Genomic DNA, 20,738 nt, shown 5'->3' with positions numbered 1-20,738 from the left:
AAATATACATAGAAAATATGTTAATTTATAAAACTAGATGGTACGCTCGCTTCGCTCGTTCTAGGTCGTGCGCACAGATGGTTCTCGAATACACAGTAATTTCAGCGTAGCAAATGGCGATTTTAAATGTACGTACCGCAGGACTATAATAAATTGTTGTTAGTCGTTTACAGAAACGAATAAATAGACACGATGATTTATGTAGTCAACTAAAATTAGCACCCTGGGAATTACTTCCGAAGGAGAAACTTATCACAAAATGAGTCCAAATTTTTGATTTAGACTCATTTAAAGAAACCCAATTTGTGTTTTTTATGTAACACATAAAAAATAAAAATAAAAATAAAAAAAATAATTAATAGGTATTTACAGTAAGTATTGCAAGTTTATTCTCAAAGGGCCCATATATTTACCTACCATATGTGTTAAACCAAGGGCTCATAAATTTACCTACTTGTGTTAAACCAAACTCTGGCAGACTGAGAGATTGGGATGTTCCATTCATCGCAAATCAATACAATTTTTAATCGTATATTAAATCTATCAAAATAGTATTTTTTTAAGAAAATCGGCCTGTCTTCAACATTATGATGGTGTACTCTAGCTGTTCAACCGGTTTTCAGCTATTAAAAACAATTATCGTAGGAGGAGATAGGAAAATGCGAAGCCTCCTCGCATTTTTGTGACGGGTATTTTTCAAGACGGACATCCATTAGACAGTGTATACCACGATCGGAAAACCCCTATTTGGGGCAAATTGTTGAACCTAAATTCGTTTTAATCATCAATAACTAATTATCTAACTTAATTTAATTAGTAAACAGGGTTACATCAGGTGTCAGTACCGAAAGTATGAACCAACTTTATATACCATCGAGTAAAAATTCTAGAAGTAAGGCGCGATTTACCGAATTTTGCCCTTACGTAAATTTACATATAGATGTAAGTAAATACATAAAAGCCTATTTTTTATACTGTTGAAGATTATTTGACTTTGGCTCTTCCTCAAGACCTAGGCCGTTAATATAAACATTTATTTAATAAAGTAAATTTTTTACCAGCGAACCATTACTGATTATAAAGATACAGCTACGATTGCTCTTCATTAATTAAATAAAGTTAATATAATATTAATAATTCACAAAATGATAATAAAGAAATAATATTAACTTTCACTATACAATATGTTTAGAGGATCCTCTAGTCAAGGCCATTTTAAGTCATTAGGGACTTATTATTTAAATTAATGATTTGTGTGGATGTTACGGACGTGTACAGTATGTACTGTACACCAACAACAATATTGTGAAATGAGGACATAAATGGAAATACCATATTTTTCTAGGAGATCATTAACATTGTTTGTCTATTACCCACATCAGAGAGAAAAAAACACACATCTCCTATTTGTTTCATGTATTGTTCTTAAACTTTGCGATGGAACTCGCTAACCATCTCAACAGTTTTTTAGGTCCAGATGACACCCGACAACACCTAGGCCGTTAATAAAAATTTAATTAGACATTTTTAACATTACAGAGCTGAAAAACGGTATATTATAGAGATATGTCTGTATACTATACAAATAATTAATGTTTATCCGTGCAATGGTACAAATAATTCATCATTAAAAATGAAAGGTTATATTTTCGCTCGGCACACCAAGTGAAAATATAATAAATTTTCTTCTTTCTACAATTATTTGTTCCATTGCACAAATATAAAACGTACATTATTTGTTTTAACACACCTACATATTCCTGAGGCTTAAAGTAGGCTAGAAAAGCAGATTAGCGATAGGCCTATGATTACACATCTTGTTTAGTTGTTCTCATTGATTAATCAAAACCATACAAAACTAGGATGTTTTGTTTTTTTGGTCTAAATTAGCTCTATAAAAATTCTAGTAGTGCCATTTTGAATTTATCGTTCACATGCCAAATCCAAGACATCATTTGGCAGCGTTGTTGGATTTCCACTACAAAATTTCTGTACTCAATTCTGTATATAACGTCGAAAAGTGCTAGTGCAGTTATTTAATATCATGTGACAATCACAATCAATGACAAAAATCTACTTAATGGTTTTAAATTTATATATCGCAAAATACAAATAGTCTCCCTATTCACTGTTTAACAAAAGTGTTATTGTTAGATAAACCAGAAAAAAGGCTTAATAAACTGAAAAAATTGACCAAGACAACATAAATAAAGAAGTCTGCCACTTAGGTGTGTTTTAATACAATACTAGGAAGCCTTTCTTTGGAAATCTGCTGTCAATATGTTTGTCATTTCCTTATGTTATAACATCATTACATAAAATGACATGTACAGTATGTATTCCAGAAATGTAATCACTGAAATGTAGCATACTGTATCCAATAACATTTCTTTTTGTAGCTATGTACAATAAACATGATTTTAATTTGTTATCCTTAAAATAAAAGATTATTCTGAAAGCCTACACCTAATGCATAAATATGAAAAGGATAGATATGCATATTCTGTCATTATAAATAGTTTAGAGATTCATTCTCCTTCATTTAATTAATCTAAAAGGAAAATATGAATTGAAATTACCTTTTTATTTATTTTGTAATACAGTTATTGAAAATTAATGCCAAAATAAATGGTTTTTATTTCTTTTCTTGTTAAAAGCTTGTTTGATTATTCTCAAAATACTGACAAGACTAACTAACTACTAAGAAATATATCATTTTTTTATACTCATGCATGCAATAGTACACACTCTTCTGTTATATTATTCAAATAATTAATGTTTATGAGTGGAATGGTACAAATAATGCCATGTTGAGGTGAATGATAAAAGATTATATTTATTATATAACTTTTTATCATTCACTGATTGACATTATTTGTACCATTCCATGAAACATTCATTGTTTGTTTTAGATAATAATATATATTCATCTTATTGGTATCAAGCCATTAAGATCAAGAAATTAGAGAGTTGAATGCTTTTCACCGAAGTTTATTAAATATTTGTTTTATCATGTATCGTACTATAAATCGCCAGACATCAATTTAGTCCAAACCATAAAATTCATCTTTAATAATCTCTGTTTCTTAATGTCCTCCTCTAAGTTGTTTGTGTATCTTTCTTCAACATGTCTCATAGATTTAATTATTTGAAAAATATATAAAGTACTACTTGGTATAAATACATGTTGTTAATTTTTAACCAAGTGTAATCAATATGTCTTGTTGGAGTGATAAAAATGTGACCGCACAAATACGGTTTGACTTTCGAGGAAATCTTCAACAAAAGATTAATGACATTAATGCCAAATGCTTATTGCTACATTATTAAGATCCTTCTAATATGATGCTACTAGATATTAATTACCAGCGATCTTTGATTAGGAATAAACAATCTTGTAATAATATATTAAAGAAGCAATACTGATAATTATTGCATTACCTGGAAACCTTGAATTTGAGTCTTTTTATCACTATTGTAGATTAGCAATGGTGCCAAGATCGTCCCGAAAAAAAAAAAGAACAAAAATTGGGGGAAAAATATCTTTATTTTTATTCTTCTTATTTATTTCTGTAGAGATTTTGTTGTGATGGAGATAGAACAATCATCATCATGTCCATATATGGCACATCACATTTTGTTTTCACATCAAGTTTGATAGTGTAGACAGAACTTAAAATCCATTCTTTCATATGAATTTGTTTAGTGTGACGAGAAAAGGAAAAACCATGCGACAAACAATTTAAACATCTTAAAAGTGATGTGAAAATTCAGCCCATTGAGAGTTTAGAAACATTTGAGGATAATTGAATAATTTTGTTGAGTGACATAAATAGCAGATTTAGTTTATTATTTTTGTTTTTTTTTTGCTTTATGCTTTTGATAGAGATCAAGATAAGTTGTTAAAAATTATAATAGGGATTTTTCGCAGGAGTTATGTTTTTAAGAATAAGAATTGTTCATCGCAATATGCTATTTATCACCCAATATTCATGATAAACATGCCTAGCTGAGCCTAGTCTCTAGGCCCAAGGTATTCCATTTTTTAAAAAATAAGCGGAGCAGTGTATGTTGCGTGCGCGACACATGCATTTTGTTCAACACTCGCGTTAAAGTGCAAAATCGAAACGAACAAGTACATTAACTCAACTCTTTGCTAAATTATGTTGTTATGAAATGAGTAGAATGTTGACGTCATCCGTTAAAGTTAACGTTTACGTGTTTCTGCGAAAACTCCCATATTATTCAGAATATGACTGTATAATGACATCAACACCATATTGATCTCTGTTATACATATTGAGATTCAATACACCACAATACCATTATGTTTTTTCCACCAAGATGTTGTGACAAAAACCCTGAATAATTCATGAACATTTCTAAATGACATAAATTAATACATTAGAGAGGGCACGATGATTGATGACGTCCATACCATATTTAGTGGAACATCATGATTCAAAGTTTGTCTGTGTGTTAAGCCAAAAATATTGGGAACGATACACACAATAAAAAGAGAGAAAGATTACCATAAAAGGAAAATAAATAAAAAATGTATATTATATACATGCCATCAATCATGTTCTATGACAGAGTTTTTCTGAGTGTCAGTGATAGCCTTAGTTTCATATTTACACATAGATGGATTCAAAGGGGGCCCAGCTGGCCTCTCCCCTCCCCCCAATTTTTTGCAATTTGTAATGCAAAAGATAGGACACTAAATATCAGTTTGGGACCTAAAATTTGCCATTATAGGCCCAGGGCCCTCCCTATTAGGCCCAGGGCCCTCCCTATTAGGCCCAGGGCCCTCCCTATTAGGCCCAGGGCCCTCCCTATTGCAAGGCCCAGGGCCCTACCTATTTGCCATTTTAGGCCCAGGGCCCTCCCTATTAGGCCCAGGGCCCTTCCTATTGCAAGGCCCAGGGCCCTCCCTATTTCAAGATATTGGATCTGCCAATGCATGTTACATGATGTTATTTTTGTTTTCATATGTTGCCATCGACAACAGTGTTGTCATATTTCATATTATATCATTGTGATCTTCTTGGCAATATTGTGATGTAGATTTTCCTGGATAGATAAGTGTATTTTTTCTTTTTGAATTGGTGGTAACATGTTTTCTTTTTCTTCTCCACAGATTAAAATTAATAAACATGAACATAATCTATATACTTGCAAGCTTATTCATTCAGGCGTACCATAGTAATGCTCGTGCAGGTAAACTTAACTCACATTTTATTAAACAATACTTTTTCTTCTTTTAAGTGTCTTTCACACTGTAAAATTGCATCTCAATGATACATTTTATGACACTCCACACAGCTATGAGCTCTTCATATGCGTGTAGTCTAGTCATGTGACACATAAAAATGATGCATTATGCCAGACCACAGAAGGTGTGAATAACCCTTTAAAGGAAGTAAATTTTATTTTAAAAAAACAGGAAATCAGTTATCTAAAAGATTAAAACATTGATCGCACTGGATTTAATTTGGTAAAATTAACAGAGTTGCTGGCTGAATTGGCCAAGAAAAGTTTAATATTCAATAAAATTACCAGCCGGCCTACAACCTTACCATGGTCTTGGTAAAACTAACGATACAGGCTAAAAAGTCCAATCTGAAATTGTGACTTGGGTAAAAACCCAGAGTTGACCTATGCCCTTCAATCGTAGTCACAGTTAAAATTTTGGTAAAAACCATGGAAAAACTGTCTACGGGAAATTTATCAAATTTACCATTACTACAAAAAAAAAACAATGTAAAGAATTGATTTGATTGGATCAAAGTTTTTGTAAAACAGGTATATGTTAACCTTCGTTTTGAAACAAAGTAATGTACTGTACCTGTCATCAGGAAAGAATGTAAAAACAAGAAATAATCTTAAAAGGAAATCATTTTAGTTTAAAGATAATTTTTTTAGATCTATAAGATGCAAAATCAATTGGAGGTCCAGTGAACCCAGAAATAAAAGGTGTGTTGAGCCCGGTGTTGAGTTGTCATAACAGGAACCAATATCACACAATCGCCTTTAAAAAGGAAATTATTTTGTTTGAAACTGGATAAGATGGTAGATAAGACTCATAAAATGAACCAAGATAATTGCCAGGTTTTAAACAAACTTTACATATGTACAGCACAATTTTTAACATTGGTCAATTTTACCTCTATAAATTGATTCTTAGAAAAAAATAATAGAATAATAAAGAAAAAAAAAAGCAGTAATAATTAAAAAAAAATACCCGATACCAGGGAAAAAAAGTTTAAAAATGCAATTTTTGTATAATTTATTTTATTTATACAGAGATGTATAATATTGATAGCAATCTGGAGCTTGTTAGTCTAACAGATCACAGTCTGTGGAATAATGCCTAACCTGGATAGCTTGATGACGCTTGGCTTATCAGGGATAGGTTACTTTATTATAAATACAATTTATATATAAACATAACTCCTAGTAACAAAATAAATTGTATTTTTTAGTGACCACATCACCGATGGACCCTACCCTACCTGCTGGATCAGATTTAAATATTACTTGTACGTTAGATAATTCAACCACATATACCTCAAGAGATATCATATGGACGACTAGTTATGATAAAGATACTGATAGAATAGACCCATCGAAGATAGATATCATATCAGACCGAGTGGCTATGCTAAGGTTACAGAACTTAGCGATGGTAAATGATAAAGATGATGAATACCATTGTTACTTACCAAATTCGTTATGGCATGGAACAGTTCTACATATAGGAAGTAAGATTTATTTTTTTATTTTAAAATCATATTAAATTTTTTTTTCTCCTGACAAACGTTTTTTTACTGTATGTTAATATTTGTTTGATTCAAAATCAAGACATTTTTATTCCACCAAATTACAAAATGTTCATAAATGTTTCTAACCTTAACACCAAATAGTATTTTTATTTTTATTTAGATTGCTGGCTGGATCAGCATCTGGGTTCTTGTAACATGCCCCACTAGATTTTTTGGAAATTGCTCATTATTTTTGTGAAGTGAATTATTTATTTAACTGCAAAATGGCCTATATTTATTGTCTATTATCCTATATTATCCTATATTTTCCCCCTAAAAAATAATTTTGTTTACATTTTTTTTAATATGCCATTTTAATATTTAAAAAAAAATATCTAAAAAAAAGTTAATTGTCCAATTTCTTAATAGCTCAAAATCCTGTAGCACTCCGTTTGAAATAGGGACCCAATTAATGACACCAAAAACAAATGACACTACTGCCATGGGGACGCCAATTGATATATTTTTTTCTTACAAAATAATATTCTTTATATACAGCGGCACCAACTAAACCAACACTCAACTGTTTTTCAACAAACATAATTGATTATTGGTGTGAGTGGTCAAAAACCGAAAACACAAATTTAAAAGATGCGTATAAATTTGAATATGAATACGAAAATGAGTAAGTACCAACTGTTTAATTTTGTTTATTACAGTATTATTAATTTATATGCCAGCCAAATTAAGAGTGTATTGAAAATTGTATGTGTTCAAACTATTAACATAAATTTATTTTATAACTAGACTAGATAATTATTAATAAACATTTTTATTATATAGCAACAAGCATGTCATTTTTATATTAAGAAAATACTGTAAATAAACAGAAAGGTGGTACGATAAACTATATTAGCATCTTATCCATTATGATAGTAACATGTATATTTTCTGTATTGTTTTTTTCTCAAGCTCTTGGAGAACCTGCCCTGAAAAAGTTGGCGAATTTAGGTGTAACATTAATTCTGCAAACAGTCCTGGAGTTCCCCATCGTATCAGGGTAACCGTTACCAATAAGCTTGATAAAGCCTCAACCCAAATTAAATTTGACTCTCACACAGGTAAGTAAATATTATTACTTGCATATAATAAACAAAGAATATACAAAGTGTTTAATAAAGCGGATCACAAATGAATATTTAAAAATAATGTTAGTGAGTGGCCAAGCGGGTATGACAGAGGAACCGTAATACCTACCTTAACATGGGCACCGGTTCGAGCTTCACTCGCTCCATGGTTCTGGTGGTAGAACGAGTCTTGAATAAGGACTATAAACCGTAGGTCCAGTGCACTTTAAATAACCTGGTACATTTTTTGAGACGAGTAGTTACCCCGTGTACTAGATACACAGCGACTGTTACACACACCTGTATCATAACTCATCATCAGGGCCCCTTGATTGTCAGCATACGCTGTTTAGGATCACCCTCTATAAATAAGATTAAATAAAATAAAAATAAATGTAATCAATCTTCCGTTCACACATTATTTTAATAATAATATAATAAGGCATCACGGACAATTGTATTTATAAAAATATATTGTTGTTATTATTATTTGCTTTATATAGCTGCCATCCCTCGTATGCCAAGTATTAAGAAGGTAGAGCCAACTAATGCAACACTGAGAATTACTGTTCAACTACAGCCAGATGCTGGTCGCTATAAGAACAGCTTACGTTACCAAATTCGCTACTGCAAGAATGATACAAACGAAAACTGGAAAGAGGTAAGAATTTATTTAGCCTTTGATTAATCCTGCAAATCGTTACCAGATAAGTTTTTAAAACTTAAATTCTTGATGTTCACAACATTTCTGTTTATTTTCTCTCTCATAATTGCTTTTTCAGGATTCAGATGACGATAATCGTTATAATCAGCCCATCACTATTATTAAACTTGAGCCCTACACTTGGTACAACCTACAAGCGCGTTCAAAATATATATATAATGATTGGAGTGATTGGGGACCAACGTATTCAGCTAAAACACTGGATGGTAGTAAGTTAATGTACATGATATATTGTATCTATAATAATATGAATGTAGCTAGATTTGACCTTGTCACTTTGGCGAGTTAGTTATGCCATTATGACCTGCAGAAATGTTTTGATTTATATTATGAAATCTATTTTAAAATAAATAGTTTATTCACCGCTATATACATAGCAGAAACAGGCCCTTACTGAGATTTGTGCTTATGTAGTTGAATATATAGCAAGCCTAAACGTACCTGCAACCTAGTTTATAATTTGTAATGGTTTGTGTAAGGATATTCAGTAAAAAAGAGTTAGTGCTCAACTACCCTATAGGTGCTCATTTGCATAATATTTTAACTAAATCAGAAATTTTACTATATTGTTTACTAAACTAACAAACATCTTCCTTATTATACTAGAACCTGAAGGTCATGTCAATTTTAGTGTAACTGAAAAAAACTATACTTTGACAAGAGACATCCTGGTGCAATGGACGGTAAATATACTATACTACAGTAATACACTTTTCACATCTTCATACCTAATTGTTACAGCTTGTAATGGTGATCTAATGATTTGTTACACATTTTCATACACACATAAGCAAACCCTGAGAAATTTGGGAAGAAAGCATAGTTGCACACTATTACTATGATTGGTCAGTTTAATACCAGGGCAATACATGCACGCGCAGTAAAAACCGAGGGATATCTCGGAACAAAAAACAGGCCTGTTATCGGTGTGTTTTTCTCTCGAGATTTCACAGGGATCCCTTGTGATTTTCCAAAAAATTGTCTTCACACTATGCAAACTTGGTTGTTACAAGTTGTTACTTTTTGTAGGTGTGAAAAGGGTATAATTTAAAAATATAAATGAAGTGTGTTTGTGGTGTCACTGGTATTCAGATTGTGATAGTTTAAACAATAAATTTCAATTATGAACAATTTTGTTTTGTGTTTAGACATTTTCAGAAGATGAACTGAACGGTAAACTTAAAGATTACCAAGTAACTCTGTGGCAGAATGATTCAATTAGAGAACAACAAAATGTTTCTGCAGGTTCTGTTAATAAGACCATAAAGAGTAAGTAAGTTCATAGGAACAAGGAAAAAAACACCTTGCACTACACTGATTTTCTTTACTCTTCTTGAAATTCATTAAATATAACGATAACAATTTAATTCAATTCAACAAACATTTATTTCATCAAATGCCATAATTTACATAACTAGATCTAGGTCATGCTCACAGATGGTTCTCGAATACATAGTAATTTCAGCGTAAAACACTGGCGATTTCAAATGTACGTACCGCAGGACTTTAAAACATTGTCGTTTACAGAAACAAATAAATAGACACAATGATTTATGTAGTCAACCAAGATTAGCACCCTGGCCGGGAATTACTCCCAAAAGAGAAACTTGTCACAAAATGAGTCCAAATTTTTGACTAGGACTCATTTAAACAAACCCACTTTGTGTTTTGTATCTAACATTAGAGTTGAGGGTTGGGGATGAGGATAGGTACAAAGAGGAACAATTTTTTAAATTAAATTATTCTTTATATTTCTTTATTATCCACTCAGTAACGAAATATTTTTTTTATAGGCCTATAAATAATATACCACTAAATAGAGTAAAACATTTCCGATTTAATACTTTGTTAAAACTGTCACTGTCATAGTCAATTTAAATAGTAAAGTACATGTAACGATACACCACTACGACATTTATATTTTTTGTAATTATTAATTAATACAAACGTTGAGAAGCAGCTGTCAGTAATAAAGTATTATATTATTATGTGTTTATAATCTAAACGTAGGGGCTACCCACACTCACAGTAATAAAGTTTATTAGTATATTTGTTTATATTATATCTAACAGTACCAACACTCACAATAAGAAATTTGCGATTCAAATGGCGATTAAAAGTGGTTAATACCTATTTACAGTATTGTATAGCTTTACAATACTATTTATGTTTATTTTCCAAGGGCCCATAAATTTACCTACTAGTGTTAAACCATAATTTGGAATGTTCAAGTCATTGCAAATCAATACATTTGTATAAACGTATATTAAGTCTATCAAAATAGTATTTTTTAAAGAAATCGGCCTGTCTTCAACATTATGATGCTATACTCGAGCTGTTCAACCGGTTTTCAGCCATTAAAAACAATTATTGTAGGAGGAGATAGGAAAATGCGAAGCATCCTCGTATTATTATATGCGGGTATTTTTCAAGATGGACATGCATTAGACAGTGTATACCACGATCGGAAAACACCCCTATTTGGGGCAAATCGTTGAACCTAAATCCGTTTTAATCGTCAATAACTAATTGTCGAACTCAATTTAATTAGTAAACAGGGTTACATCAGGTGGTTAAAATCAGTATCGAAAGTACAAACCAACTTTATATACCATCGAGTAAACATTCTAGAAATAACGCGTGATTTACCAAATTTTGCCCTTACATAAATTTATATATAGATAAAAGCAGTTCACCAGAGTAACCCCCTACTCGTCTCGAATGATGAACTGGGTTCTGGGGGCACACATGGTGCAATGGACCTACAGTTTATAGTCCTTATCATAGAAGACTTGTTCCACCACCAAAACTAGGAGCTCAAATCCATGCCAAATATAAAAAAATAATAATTGCCTCTCAGGTACTGTAAACGGCACTGATCCTGCCTTAACTACTCAGCCATTTGACTTTCTCACTCCATAATCTATTAATCATAATTAGTCTTAAGTGTCATTGCCAATAGTTGCCAAACATGTTTAACCCTTTATTTTGTTTTCCTACAGAAATTTCAATGTTTGAACAGTTTTACGTTAGTGTTGTTGCATTTAATTCTTATGGAAAAACAAAAGTTATTAAAAAGCAGATACCTGATCGTTCGAGTGGTAAGTTTATACTGTATGTAATTTGATGACTTGGCAGAAAGCATGGCAGGAGTTTGTACCTGATGATTAGTCCAAAAGCATGGCAGGAGTTAGTACCTCATGATTAGTCCAAAAGCATTTGCTGTTGATGACAATAAGATGGTAGTGATTTTTTTGAGAGCACAGATTTAGCAGATATACTGTTGATATAAAATTGACATTTCAAAATCTGTTTGTGTGGTGCGTGGGGGTGGGGAAGGGCCCCAAAAATTGTGTATTTAAGTGCTGAAGTGAACCTACTATATGTCCTATCTTTTGAATTGTTATTGGATCCATCTATGGATGATACAGCTTTGTATTTACTGTAAGTTCTACTATTCTATCTTTTGCTCTAAAATTGATTTTTTTTTCATATTGGTTGCATAAATCTGTTATTAATAATGACTGTTATTTCTGTAAACTTTTGTAGAACCAGGAAAACCACGCAAGCTTGAAGCCACGGCCATGTCAACAAGTGAAGTACATGTCAGTTGGAAATTCCCGCGTAAACCTGGAAGTTCGAATCTTAATACTTACGTACTGGAATGGAGAAAAATTGATAGCAAAGTGTCGTAAGCACATTTATTTTATTCATTTTTATAACATAATGAATGCATAGATCATTAAGTAAGAACATGGTAGTAAATCTAATTGGATACTACTATAATATGCAAATTACACAAACATGTTATATTCAAAATATCTAAATGTTTATATTGCAATGATCTGTCATATGGTAAGTCCGATATTATTTATGGTATACGCAGGCATAACATAAACAACTGATATTTAAAATAAACAAATTAGGCTGCTATAATGAAGAGTTTTACAGAATAATTTCTTATTAATAATATTATGAACAGTAATAATAATTAGTGAAAATGATGTAGCTAACTACAGTACTCCCACAGCCTGTCACTTCAAATCTTTGTAAAGTCGCCGTACAGATAGACTTCTTCATCGGTACTTTCTAAGAATGTGTGGCTATACGTTAGTTGATCATACCTCAGTACCTCATGACTGAAATTAAATACATTTTTTTTATAGTCCTGAAAATGTAACAATTGATTCTAATTCTACGGAAAAGATATCGTACAATGTAAAAGATCTTGAAGCCTGCACCATTTACAAGTTCAAAGTGAAAGCAAGAAATGAACATGGTGATGGGGAATTTTCTATATTAAATGAATCGACAAAGCAAACTGGTATAATATTTTTTTTTCAACAACTTAAGTGAATTAACCATTTTATTTTTTCTGTTGTAAAAAAATTGTCTGTCTGGCAAATTCTAGAAAAGTGAAATATAGTATTCTCCAAAGTACACCTGAACTCTGACCTTTTGCTTGATATTATACAGACGCCCTATAATTCAGACCCATCACTATTTACATGTTTCCTGCTCGCATGTACAGTCGGCCGGTATAAAATTGTTGACTAATGGTAGGAATAGGTAGCGGTAGCAGTTGAGCATAATAAGTCCTTATTTACTAGGCTTACAGTAGGTAGTGTGCTGTTTTGACTACAACAATCTTGATACTGTATTGCGACTAGGATTTGGACGCAGGACCCTGGGATTTGTAAGCAATAAGTTTAACCACCAGCCTATAGTGCCACTGTAATTATTTTGTTTTAAAATTATGTCATTATTGTGGTTATAGTTCCAGGTAATGTAACTTCAATATCAGTACAACCAGAAAAGATGAATTCAACTGTACTAAGTATTTCATGGACTCCACCAAAGAAACCAGAATGTGTAATGGACTATAACATTCACTACCAAGAATGTAAGTATTTTACATACCATTATTATGGTAATCAAATATTTAAAAATGAGCCTGGAAATGATGGAATAGTTGTGCAAATAAATGAACATTTTTTTCTGAATTCAATGAATATTATTGATAATTTTATGAAACGCCTTCTGTTCTAAAACTACTTTTATTCAATTAATCTGCTTCCAAAATTAATTTTTTTAATCATAATGTCGATTCAAATGTATTTTTTCCCTACAGAGTGGTAGATTGATGGTAACTGTATGCTAATTGGAAATAATAATAAACTGAAAAATGAAGAAAATAAAAATAAATATTTCACATTTTGTAAGAATTATTCTATGTTTTGTTTTTGTATTTTAATGTTAGATCCAAATGGTGATGTTAATTTTCTATCTCTGAATTCCAAACAACAAAGTTATAACCTTGCAAACCTCAAACCCTTCTCTGAATACAAGGTGTGGATGACAGTCAGTAACAATGCAGGAGAGGGGCCTAGCAGTGTTCATGTTACCAAGAAAACAAGCCAGGGAAGTAAGTTAATTTTACCGTAATCAAATTTATTAATTTTCACATTAAAAAAGTATTATTGATAGCACTATCCTGACTTCATGCTACACCTGTGTTTCTGCAAATAAGTGTTAAATGACTGAATTAATACTATGCTTGGATTTAAGAATAGTTGTTATCTTGCTATTAAAATTGATGACAAATTATTTATAAAAGTTTAAGAAATGTTTCCCTATAGTAAGTATAGCACATAAATAAAATCCCTTGTGGTTATGTGTGTAGTCAGAATTAATCGATAATAAATAGTTTATGAATATTAAAAACAATATATACCAGACGAGGCAGGCCTTACAGATGAAAGTTCAATTTTCTTTGACATAAAATTTATTCAAAGGTTTTTTCTTATTTGTTTTTATTTTCAGCTCCTAGTGTTCCGAAGAATATCAAACACAACTCAACTAACAACAGTTTTACAATTGTATGGGATGCACCATCTGAAAAAAATGGATTAATTCACTATCTTGTTAAATTGAACCAAACATTGGAGGTTAAGAATACCACAGACACAAACACTGTTTTTCAAAACCTCTTTGGATACACAGTGTATGAGGTGAGCGTGTCTGCATGCAGCGAGAGTTTGGTTAAACCATGTAGCGAAGAAGGAAAAGTTTATATCACAACATTGATAGGAGGTAAATATTTATATCAATTTATTCAGCTGATTTTGGCATTGTTGTATTTATATTTGTCTAGCATCATAAGAAAATTCTGTGATAGAGCATCTTATGTGTTTCACATGTGACAGCTGTTTCATAACCTATAACCTAACCTTCCACGATACAGAAATCACATGTGATACATGTGAGGTGATATTATTATCAAACTTGCCTATGATACTGTTGGTTGATGGGCTTTTGATGTAAAGTGTCACAAATATCTGATTTGTTTTTTATGTAATATTTTGAGTGTTTTTATATGTTTTCAGTTCCTGGACCACCTCAAGATGTAAAGTTTTTGAAAGACACAAATGAGTTACAATGGAGCGAACCAACGCATCCAAATGGACCTAAAATTGACCATTATGTAGTCGCATATGGAAAAGAGAATGATGAAGAGGAGGAACGTAGAACTATGTCTAGGTCATTAGATGTGGATGTTAAATGTAATACAAAAAATCTCCAGTATACATTCAGTGTTAAGGCAGTAAATAAGGATGAAAATGGAGACGAGATCAAGGGACCTGCAAACATTTTTTATGAAAGTATCCTGTGTACTCCCACTCCACGTGCTGAAGCTAGTAGTAGTAATAGTAGTAGCAGTAGTAACAATGATCCTTGTAAGTATACTTTGATTGACACAAGTTTGTATATGTTTAGCAACCTGTGTCATTCACAGGTTTTTACCAGTCAGTTGTACACAGGCTTGTTTACCTGTGCAATATAAACAGTACAAATGACAACTTAAAACTTATTTAGTTAGTTAGTAGACAAACTATTGAAAAAATGCAGTTTTATTGAATTTTTTATTTGATTGAGTTTTTAAATTGTTATGTTTACAAATTCTAGTTGCTCGATATTTTCATCCAAATCTTGTGATAACTGTCATTTACTTTTCCACTTTGGAACCAATTTCCCAAACATGTTAAATCTGCGACTTTATCATAAAAAATAATATAAGATTTCCTTATTGTTAGTAATTGCACTGATGGAGGGCTAGTGTTGCCCGAAAGCTCTGCTAATTCTGGCTGTTTTTTTATTCTTTTTCTCGTTTTGATTTAGCTTTTTGCTTATTTTATTTTGTATCTCCATTGAGATCCAGCCACTGATACCCACAGTTTTTTTTCAGCAATTTGCCTTTGCACTTATTATTATTAAATGTTCATTATGTATACAGTGTAGTACAAAATAGTCCTGTGTTTCATATATTATACCTTTGGTATATTATGTACAGTAAATTAGCAGTTTCATTAGAATGTTCGTATCAAATTGTCCGACTGTAAATCAACTCAATTTCAATCTAATTAATTAATCTACCCTAATTGATAAATATTAAGTTGTCAAATAAAAAGAAGAAAATAAATCATCTGTTTACTATATTTAACGATTTTTTTTTTTTTAGTTCCAGGAGGAATCTCTACAGTCATCCTAATACCAGGTGTCATAATATTGACATTTGTCCTTGTTATCTACATCTATAAACATAAATATCATGCTAAATATTTTAAACCGTGGCCTGATCCAAAATTCTTACATATTGTAAGTATATATTTAAACACTTATTTACACTTGGGGTGGATTGCTATAAAACAGTCTTAACTGATGGTCTTAACTCCCCGATTAAAGCCGGCTTTATCAGATAGACGGTCTTATTAAAGCCACTCCTGATAGACCATTGCTATAAAACAGTCTTGGATAAGACCGCGTAAAGTAACAAATTGAGGGCGTACTTTGCGCGTAGAATACCAAATAAGGTAATGTTCGTCACGCTTGTTCAATTCACAATCATTAAACAGTACGTACATTTCTACGCGAGAAAATCCATTCTAGGCCTATATAAGAATAAAATCACCGTTATTATTTGATTTAACACTTAAAACTCGTTTAATTGGTTGTCTTTGACGATAAATAATACGTAAAAGCAACAAAAAGAGAGGTTTAAGACTGTTTTAAGACTCCTTCGAGTAGGCTTTAATTTTAAAGACCGTTTACAGGTCAGACCGCGGTATAGCAATGGTCTATAAATAAAGACTACTTGCTACGCCACGAATTATAGCCGGCTAAGCGCTAAGACCGTTTATAGACCGCTTATAGCAATCCGCCCTTGGAGTTACCAATAATCTATTCTACAGCTCTGTATACACTATCAAACTAAACAAAAAGTGTGATGTGCCCAAATACGGTAGTGATATGCTAAAAAATGGTAGTGATATGCTAAAACATGATAGTGATATGACATCATCATGTCCATATATGGGCACATGACATTTCGTTGTCACATAAAGTTTGATAGTGTAGACAGAGCTTAAAAACGTCAGTGTACTATAGTTACTAACGATGCAACTTTAATAATAATTAGCTTTATTCGTAATCTTTATATATGCTGTATAATCAATATTTATTTTAAAAGTAATAATTTGAATTAATGCTATACTTGCATTAATTATTATTATTATTTGATGTGACCACCCCAAAAACAAGTTTGGTTATACTTCAACCTTCAAACCTTATAGAAGCTATGTGTATTTTATTCTTTCATGAAAAGACAGCTAAAGATACCAAAACCAAGCTTCAAACATGGTCATTTATAGGATTTGAACGATCATTATAATGATGGTTAATTATTATAGTAATTTCTCAATATCCATACAACTTTTATACAGGGCAGCAATATTTTTGCATTACTTTAATATTTTACAAATTACAATCGCTACAATAGTTATTTATCTGAAATTTTGTTTTATACTTTAAGGTGATTGATCCAAAGTTGTCCCCTCCTCCAAGAGAAAAAGAGATATTTGACGATCTTAAGACGAGGCCGAATAACAAAACCACAATCGGAAGCACAACAAGCTCTGATCAAGGATTCCATGACATGTCAAACTCTGTTTCTCAAATAGAAGAGAAAATGCAAGAACAAGGTGAAAAAGATAAAACTGTCGGTACATCACACTCCTTTAAAGAAATTGACGACGATGATGCATTTTATCCACAAGAACAGAAAAAGACAGAAAAAGAAATGCTGTGCAAAAGTGGTGCAACTCTTTCAGGCAATACGCGACAGGAGTATTTTAACAAGAATTATGAAGGAAACTTTGTGGAAGGTGAGATACCATATCGGCATCTTGTAAAGAGAGGATCAAAAGTGGAGTTGGTTTTTTCCATGCCTGATAATACTTCAAATATTGATCAATATACCAAAATGGTTCCCATTTCACCAACCAGCATGAACTCAATTCGACCATTTGCCAATGAAGATAGTGGGTATGTACCTAGTACAAATGTAAAGGAAATAAATTATTTTAATAGCGATAATAACAAGTTAGGGTATGTGGATAAATCCCATGCGCTTGTGCAAGACCGCAACAGTGAGCCTATAATTGGGGATTACATAACAAATGATGGTAGATTACCGCACCCAGTTTCAAATACGTTGGCCGATGACTTCACTGATACAGCCAGTGAAATTGATGATTATTCACAAATGGAGATTTTATCCAAATTTCTTGATAATATTCCTAGCACCATACAAGAATGAAACAATTCTACCAACTAGAGGGTATGTTCATTTTGCTCCATTACCCCCTAATAAGGAGTTGTGTAGCCGAGTGGTGAGGACACTTGACTGTCACACAGAGAGACCTGGGTTCAATTCCTGACAACTCCCAGTATACTTAGCTGTAAATGAGTACCTGGTTGAAAATAAAAGCGCGGCTAAGGTGGTGTGGAAAGGAACTGGCCACCCTACCACATAATGCCTAGGCTTGTCAAATGGAGCTCCTAACAGCTTATTACATTCAGAATTGAATATGGGACCTTTACCTCTATTTACACTCTAATAAATAATTTTTCTGTCAGTTGACCTGTGTTTACCTTCATACCTATATTACACTGGATCTACATATTTTGATGCCGTATTTGTGTGATAATGAATTAGGGATGTTTCCACCCAGTCGGCCGGCGCATATTGTCTGAAAAAATGAGGTTTTAATAATAATATTAATTGGAAAATCCCAAGCAACCTTATACCTGACATGTAATAAATGAGAATTTAACCTATCACTAAGCAAAAATGTCAAAAAATGTCAGCCTATCTTAAAAACGATTTATATAACACATATATATCACTTGCACTGATGAAGGGCTAGTGTTGCCCGAAAGCTCTGCTAACTTTTCTGGCTGTTTTACTTCTCGTTTTGATTTAGCTTTTCACTTTTATTTTGTATCTCCATTGAGATCCAGCCACTGATACCCACAGCATTGTCATTTTTTCAGTTATTTGCCTTTGGTTTTATATATATATATATATATATATATATATATATACGCTCTTTGTGTTCATAATCAGTGTACCATGTCCCGCATTCCTGGCTCAGCCTATATATTGTGCCAGTTCTGCGGTACATTTCATTTCGAAACCTGAGCTGCACTGACGAGATCTAATAAGATCGAAACAGTACTGTCTGCAGATTGGATATATATATATATATATGTATTTTGGTTATATTGGTGAAACTAAACGCAGGTTAGGTGATAGGTTTGTAGAACATTTAAGGTCTATTAAACTAAAGACTCCCGGATTACCTGTAGCCACCCATTTTTGTAATAATGAGCATTCTCTTTCGGATATTACTATTTCTGGTGTTAAAGTATGTAATGGTTCTGAGACATCTCGTAGAATTATAGAAGAAAGAATAATTGTAAAGCTTGGCACTCTTGCCCCTACCGGCATAAATGTACAATTTAGATCCTTTAAACATTAATTTTGCCAGAGACATTCACATATTAACTATTATTTACACTTGAAGCTTTTGTCTTTGTTTTAAATTTCCTGCTTTATAAGCAACCATTCCTGCTTTGTACACCATAGCTTTTGGAGGCGTGCCTTTATAACTATGCCTTTTGTTTGTTAACATCTTTGATTGGCTGATTTGTTTTATTATGTAATTTTGTGACTTATATATGTTATCCTTTGTTACAATTCTTTTCACCTGATGATGGGCTATGCCCGAAACATGTCGTTAAAATAAATCTATATTGAGGCACTTTTAACTTATTTGATCTTGATTTTTTTCTATATCCTGCCTATGCAGCCCTTTGATTTTTATATGTATTTTGTATATTTTAAAGACAAAAGGTATAATGATGGCAAATATACGATTAAAAGATTTGGAACAATGCAAAGGATTAAACAAAGCAGGTATTATATTCAATGTGTGTGTTTAGTCTTCGTGTCAAAAGAATATTATTATGTTTAGTTTTGTGTTAGTAATAGTAATATCTGCAGCTAGCAAAATGTAAAATAGGAGGTACAATTATTTTATCTTAATATTTTAGGCATATTTACATTAAAAAATTGTTTTTGTAGTTTAACATGTATATTATGCATCAACAACATGCTAAGATTAAATACTAATTTATATTATATTTTACATTGCAATTTTTTTAAATTTCGGTACTAAGTATTGTCTTAATTGTATGAATACAGTATATTTGTTGAAATTTGATGTGAATGTTTACATAAAGAACATGTACACATACATTTATATGTTTACATGTAAATCTACAAGATTGGTCAATATTATGTACAACCCATTTGTATACTGTATTATTATAATGAACAAGGTCATCTGAAATTACACAAATTAAATATTAAGACAAAATAGATCTTGCAGCATAGATATTGTAAATAACAATGATCTGGGGAAACAAATTAGAATTATAAATAAATTATGTTGTAAATATTTATATTTTTATATGTTGTATGTATGTTTTTTCTGCATAAATTGTCTATATTACATGATTTCGTAATACATTCCATATATGTTAATATTAATTGTTTTAAACGATTGTTCGTAAATGCGTAAGTTTGACTTGTAGGTAGGTTAAGGTGTTTACGGTATTTTCAGACAAATTCATAGTATAATTTTTGCGACAATAAAATCAGTATTAAAAAGTATTCTCAAAAATTTATTTTTCTTATTGATTTTATTGATGAAAATTTGT

The 20,738-nt window shown here is 31.7% G+C and overlaps 1 protein-coding gene across 3 annotated transcripts in view; it reads left to right on the top strand.

The window, feature by feature from the left end:
• LOC140052357 (cytokine receptor-like) overlaps positions 1 to 20,047 on the top strand; it is a 36,573-nt gene extending 16,526 nt beyond the window's left edge. For all 3 annotated transcript variants that reach the window (XM_072097895.1, XM_072097894.1, XM_072097893.1), the window contains exons 2-18: positions 5,141 to 5,220; positions 6,486 to 6,764; positions 7,323 to 7,449; positions 7,737 to 7,885; positions 8,395 to 8,552; positions 8,674 to 8,824; positions 9,222 to 9,298; positions 9,764 to 9,884; positions 11,618 to 11,716; positions 12,165 to 12,306; positions 12,782 to 12,939; positions 13,393 to 13,518; positions 13,876 to 14,040; positions 14,439 to 14,708; positions 15,002 to 15,352; positions 16,135 to 16,271; positions 17,485 to 20,047. In XM_072097895.1, the coding sequence (XP_071953996.1) occupies positions 5,157 to 5,220; positions 6,486 to 6,764; positions 7,323 to 7,449; positions 7,737 to 7,885; positions 8,395 to 8,552; positions 8,674 to 8,824; positions 9,222 to 9,298; positions 9,764 to 9,884; positions 11,618 to 11,716; positions 12,165 to 12,306; positions 12,782 to 12,939; positions 13,393 to 13,518; positions 13,876 to 14,040; positions 14,439 to 14,708; positions 15,002 to 15,352; positions 16,135 to 16,271; positions 17,485 to 18,270 (3,360 nt within the window). In that variant the 5' untranslated portion in view covers positions 5,141 to 5,156 and the 3' untranslated portion in view covers positions 18,271 to 20,047. The remainder of the gene's footprint in view (positions 1 to 5,140; positions 5,221 to 6,485; positions 6,765 to 7,322; positions 7,450 to 7,736; positions 7,886 to 8,394; positions 8,553 to 8,673; positions 8,825 to 9,221; positions 9,299 to 9,763; positions 9,885 to 11,617; positions 11,717 to 12,164; positions 12,307 to 12,781; positions 12,940 to 13,392; positions 13,519 to 13,875; positions 14,041 to 14,438; positions 14,709 to 15,001; positions 15,353 to 16,134; positions 16,272 to 17,484) is intronic.
• Positions 20,048 to 20,738: the final 691 nt, after the last annotated feature.

The sequence above is a fragment of the Antedon mediterranea genome, chromosome 6 (genome assembly GCF_964355755.1).
Source record: "Antedon mediterranea chromosome 6, ecAntMedi1.1, whole genome shotgun sequence".
Lineage (NCBI taxonomy): Eukaryota > Metazoa > Echinodermata > Crinoidea > Comatulida > Antedonidae > Antedon > Antedon mediterranea.
The sequence above is the reverse complement of the archived record's forward strand: the minus strand, read 5'-3'. Positions and strand labels throughout refer to the sequence as shown.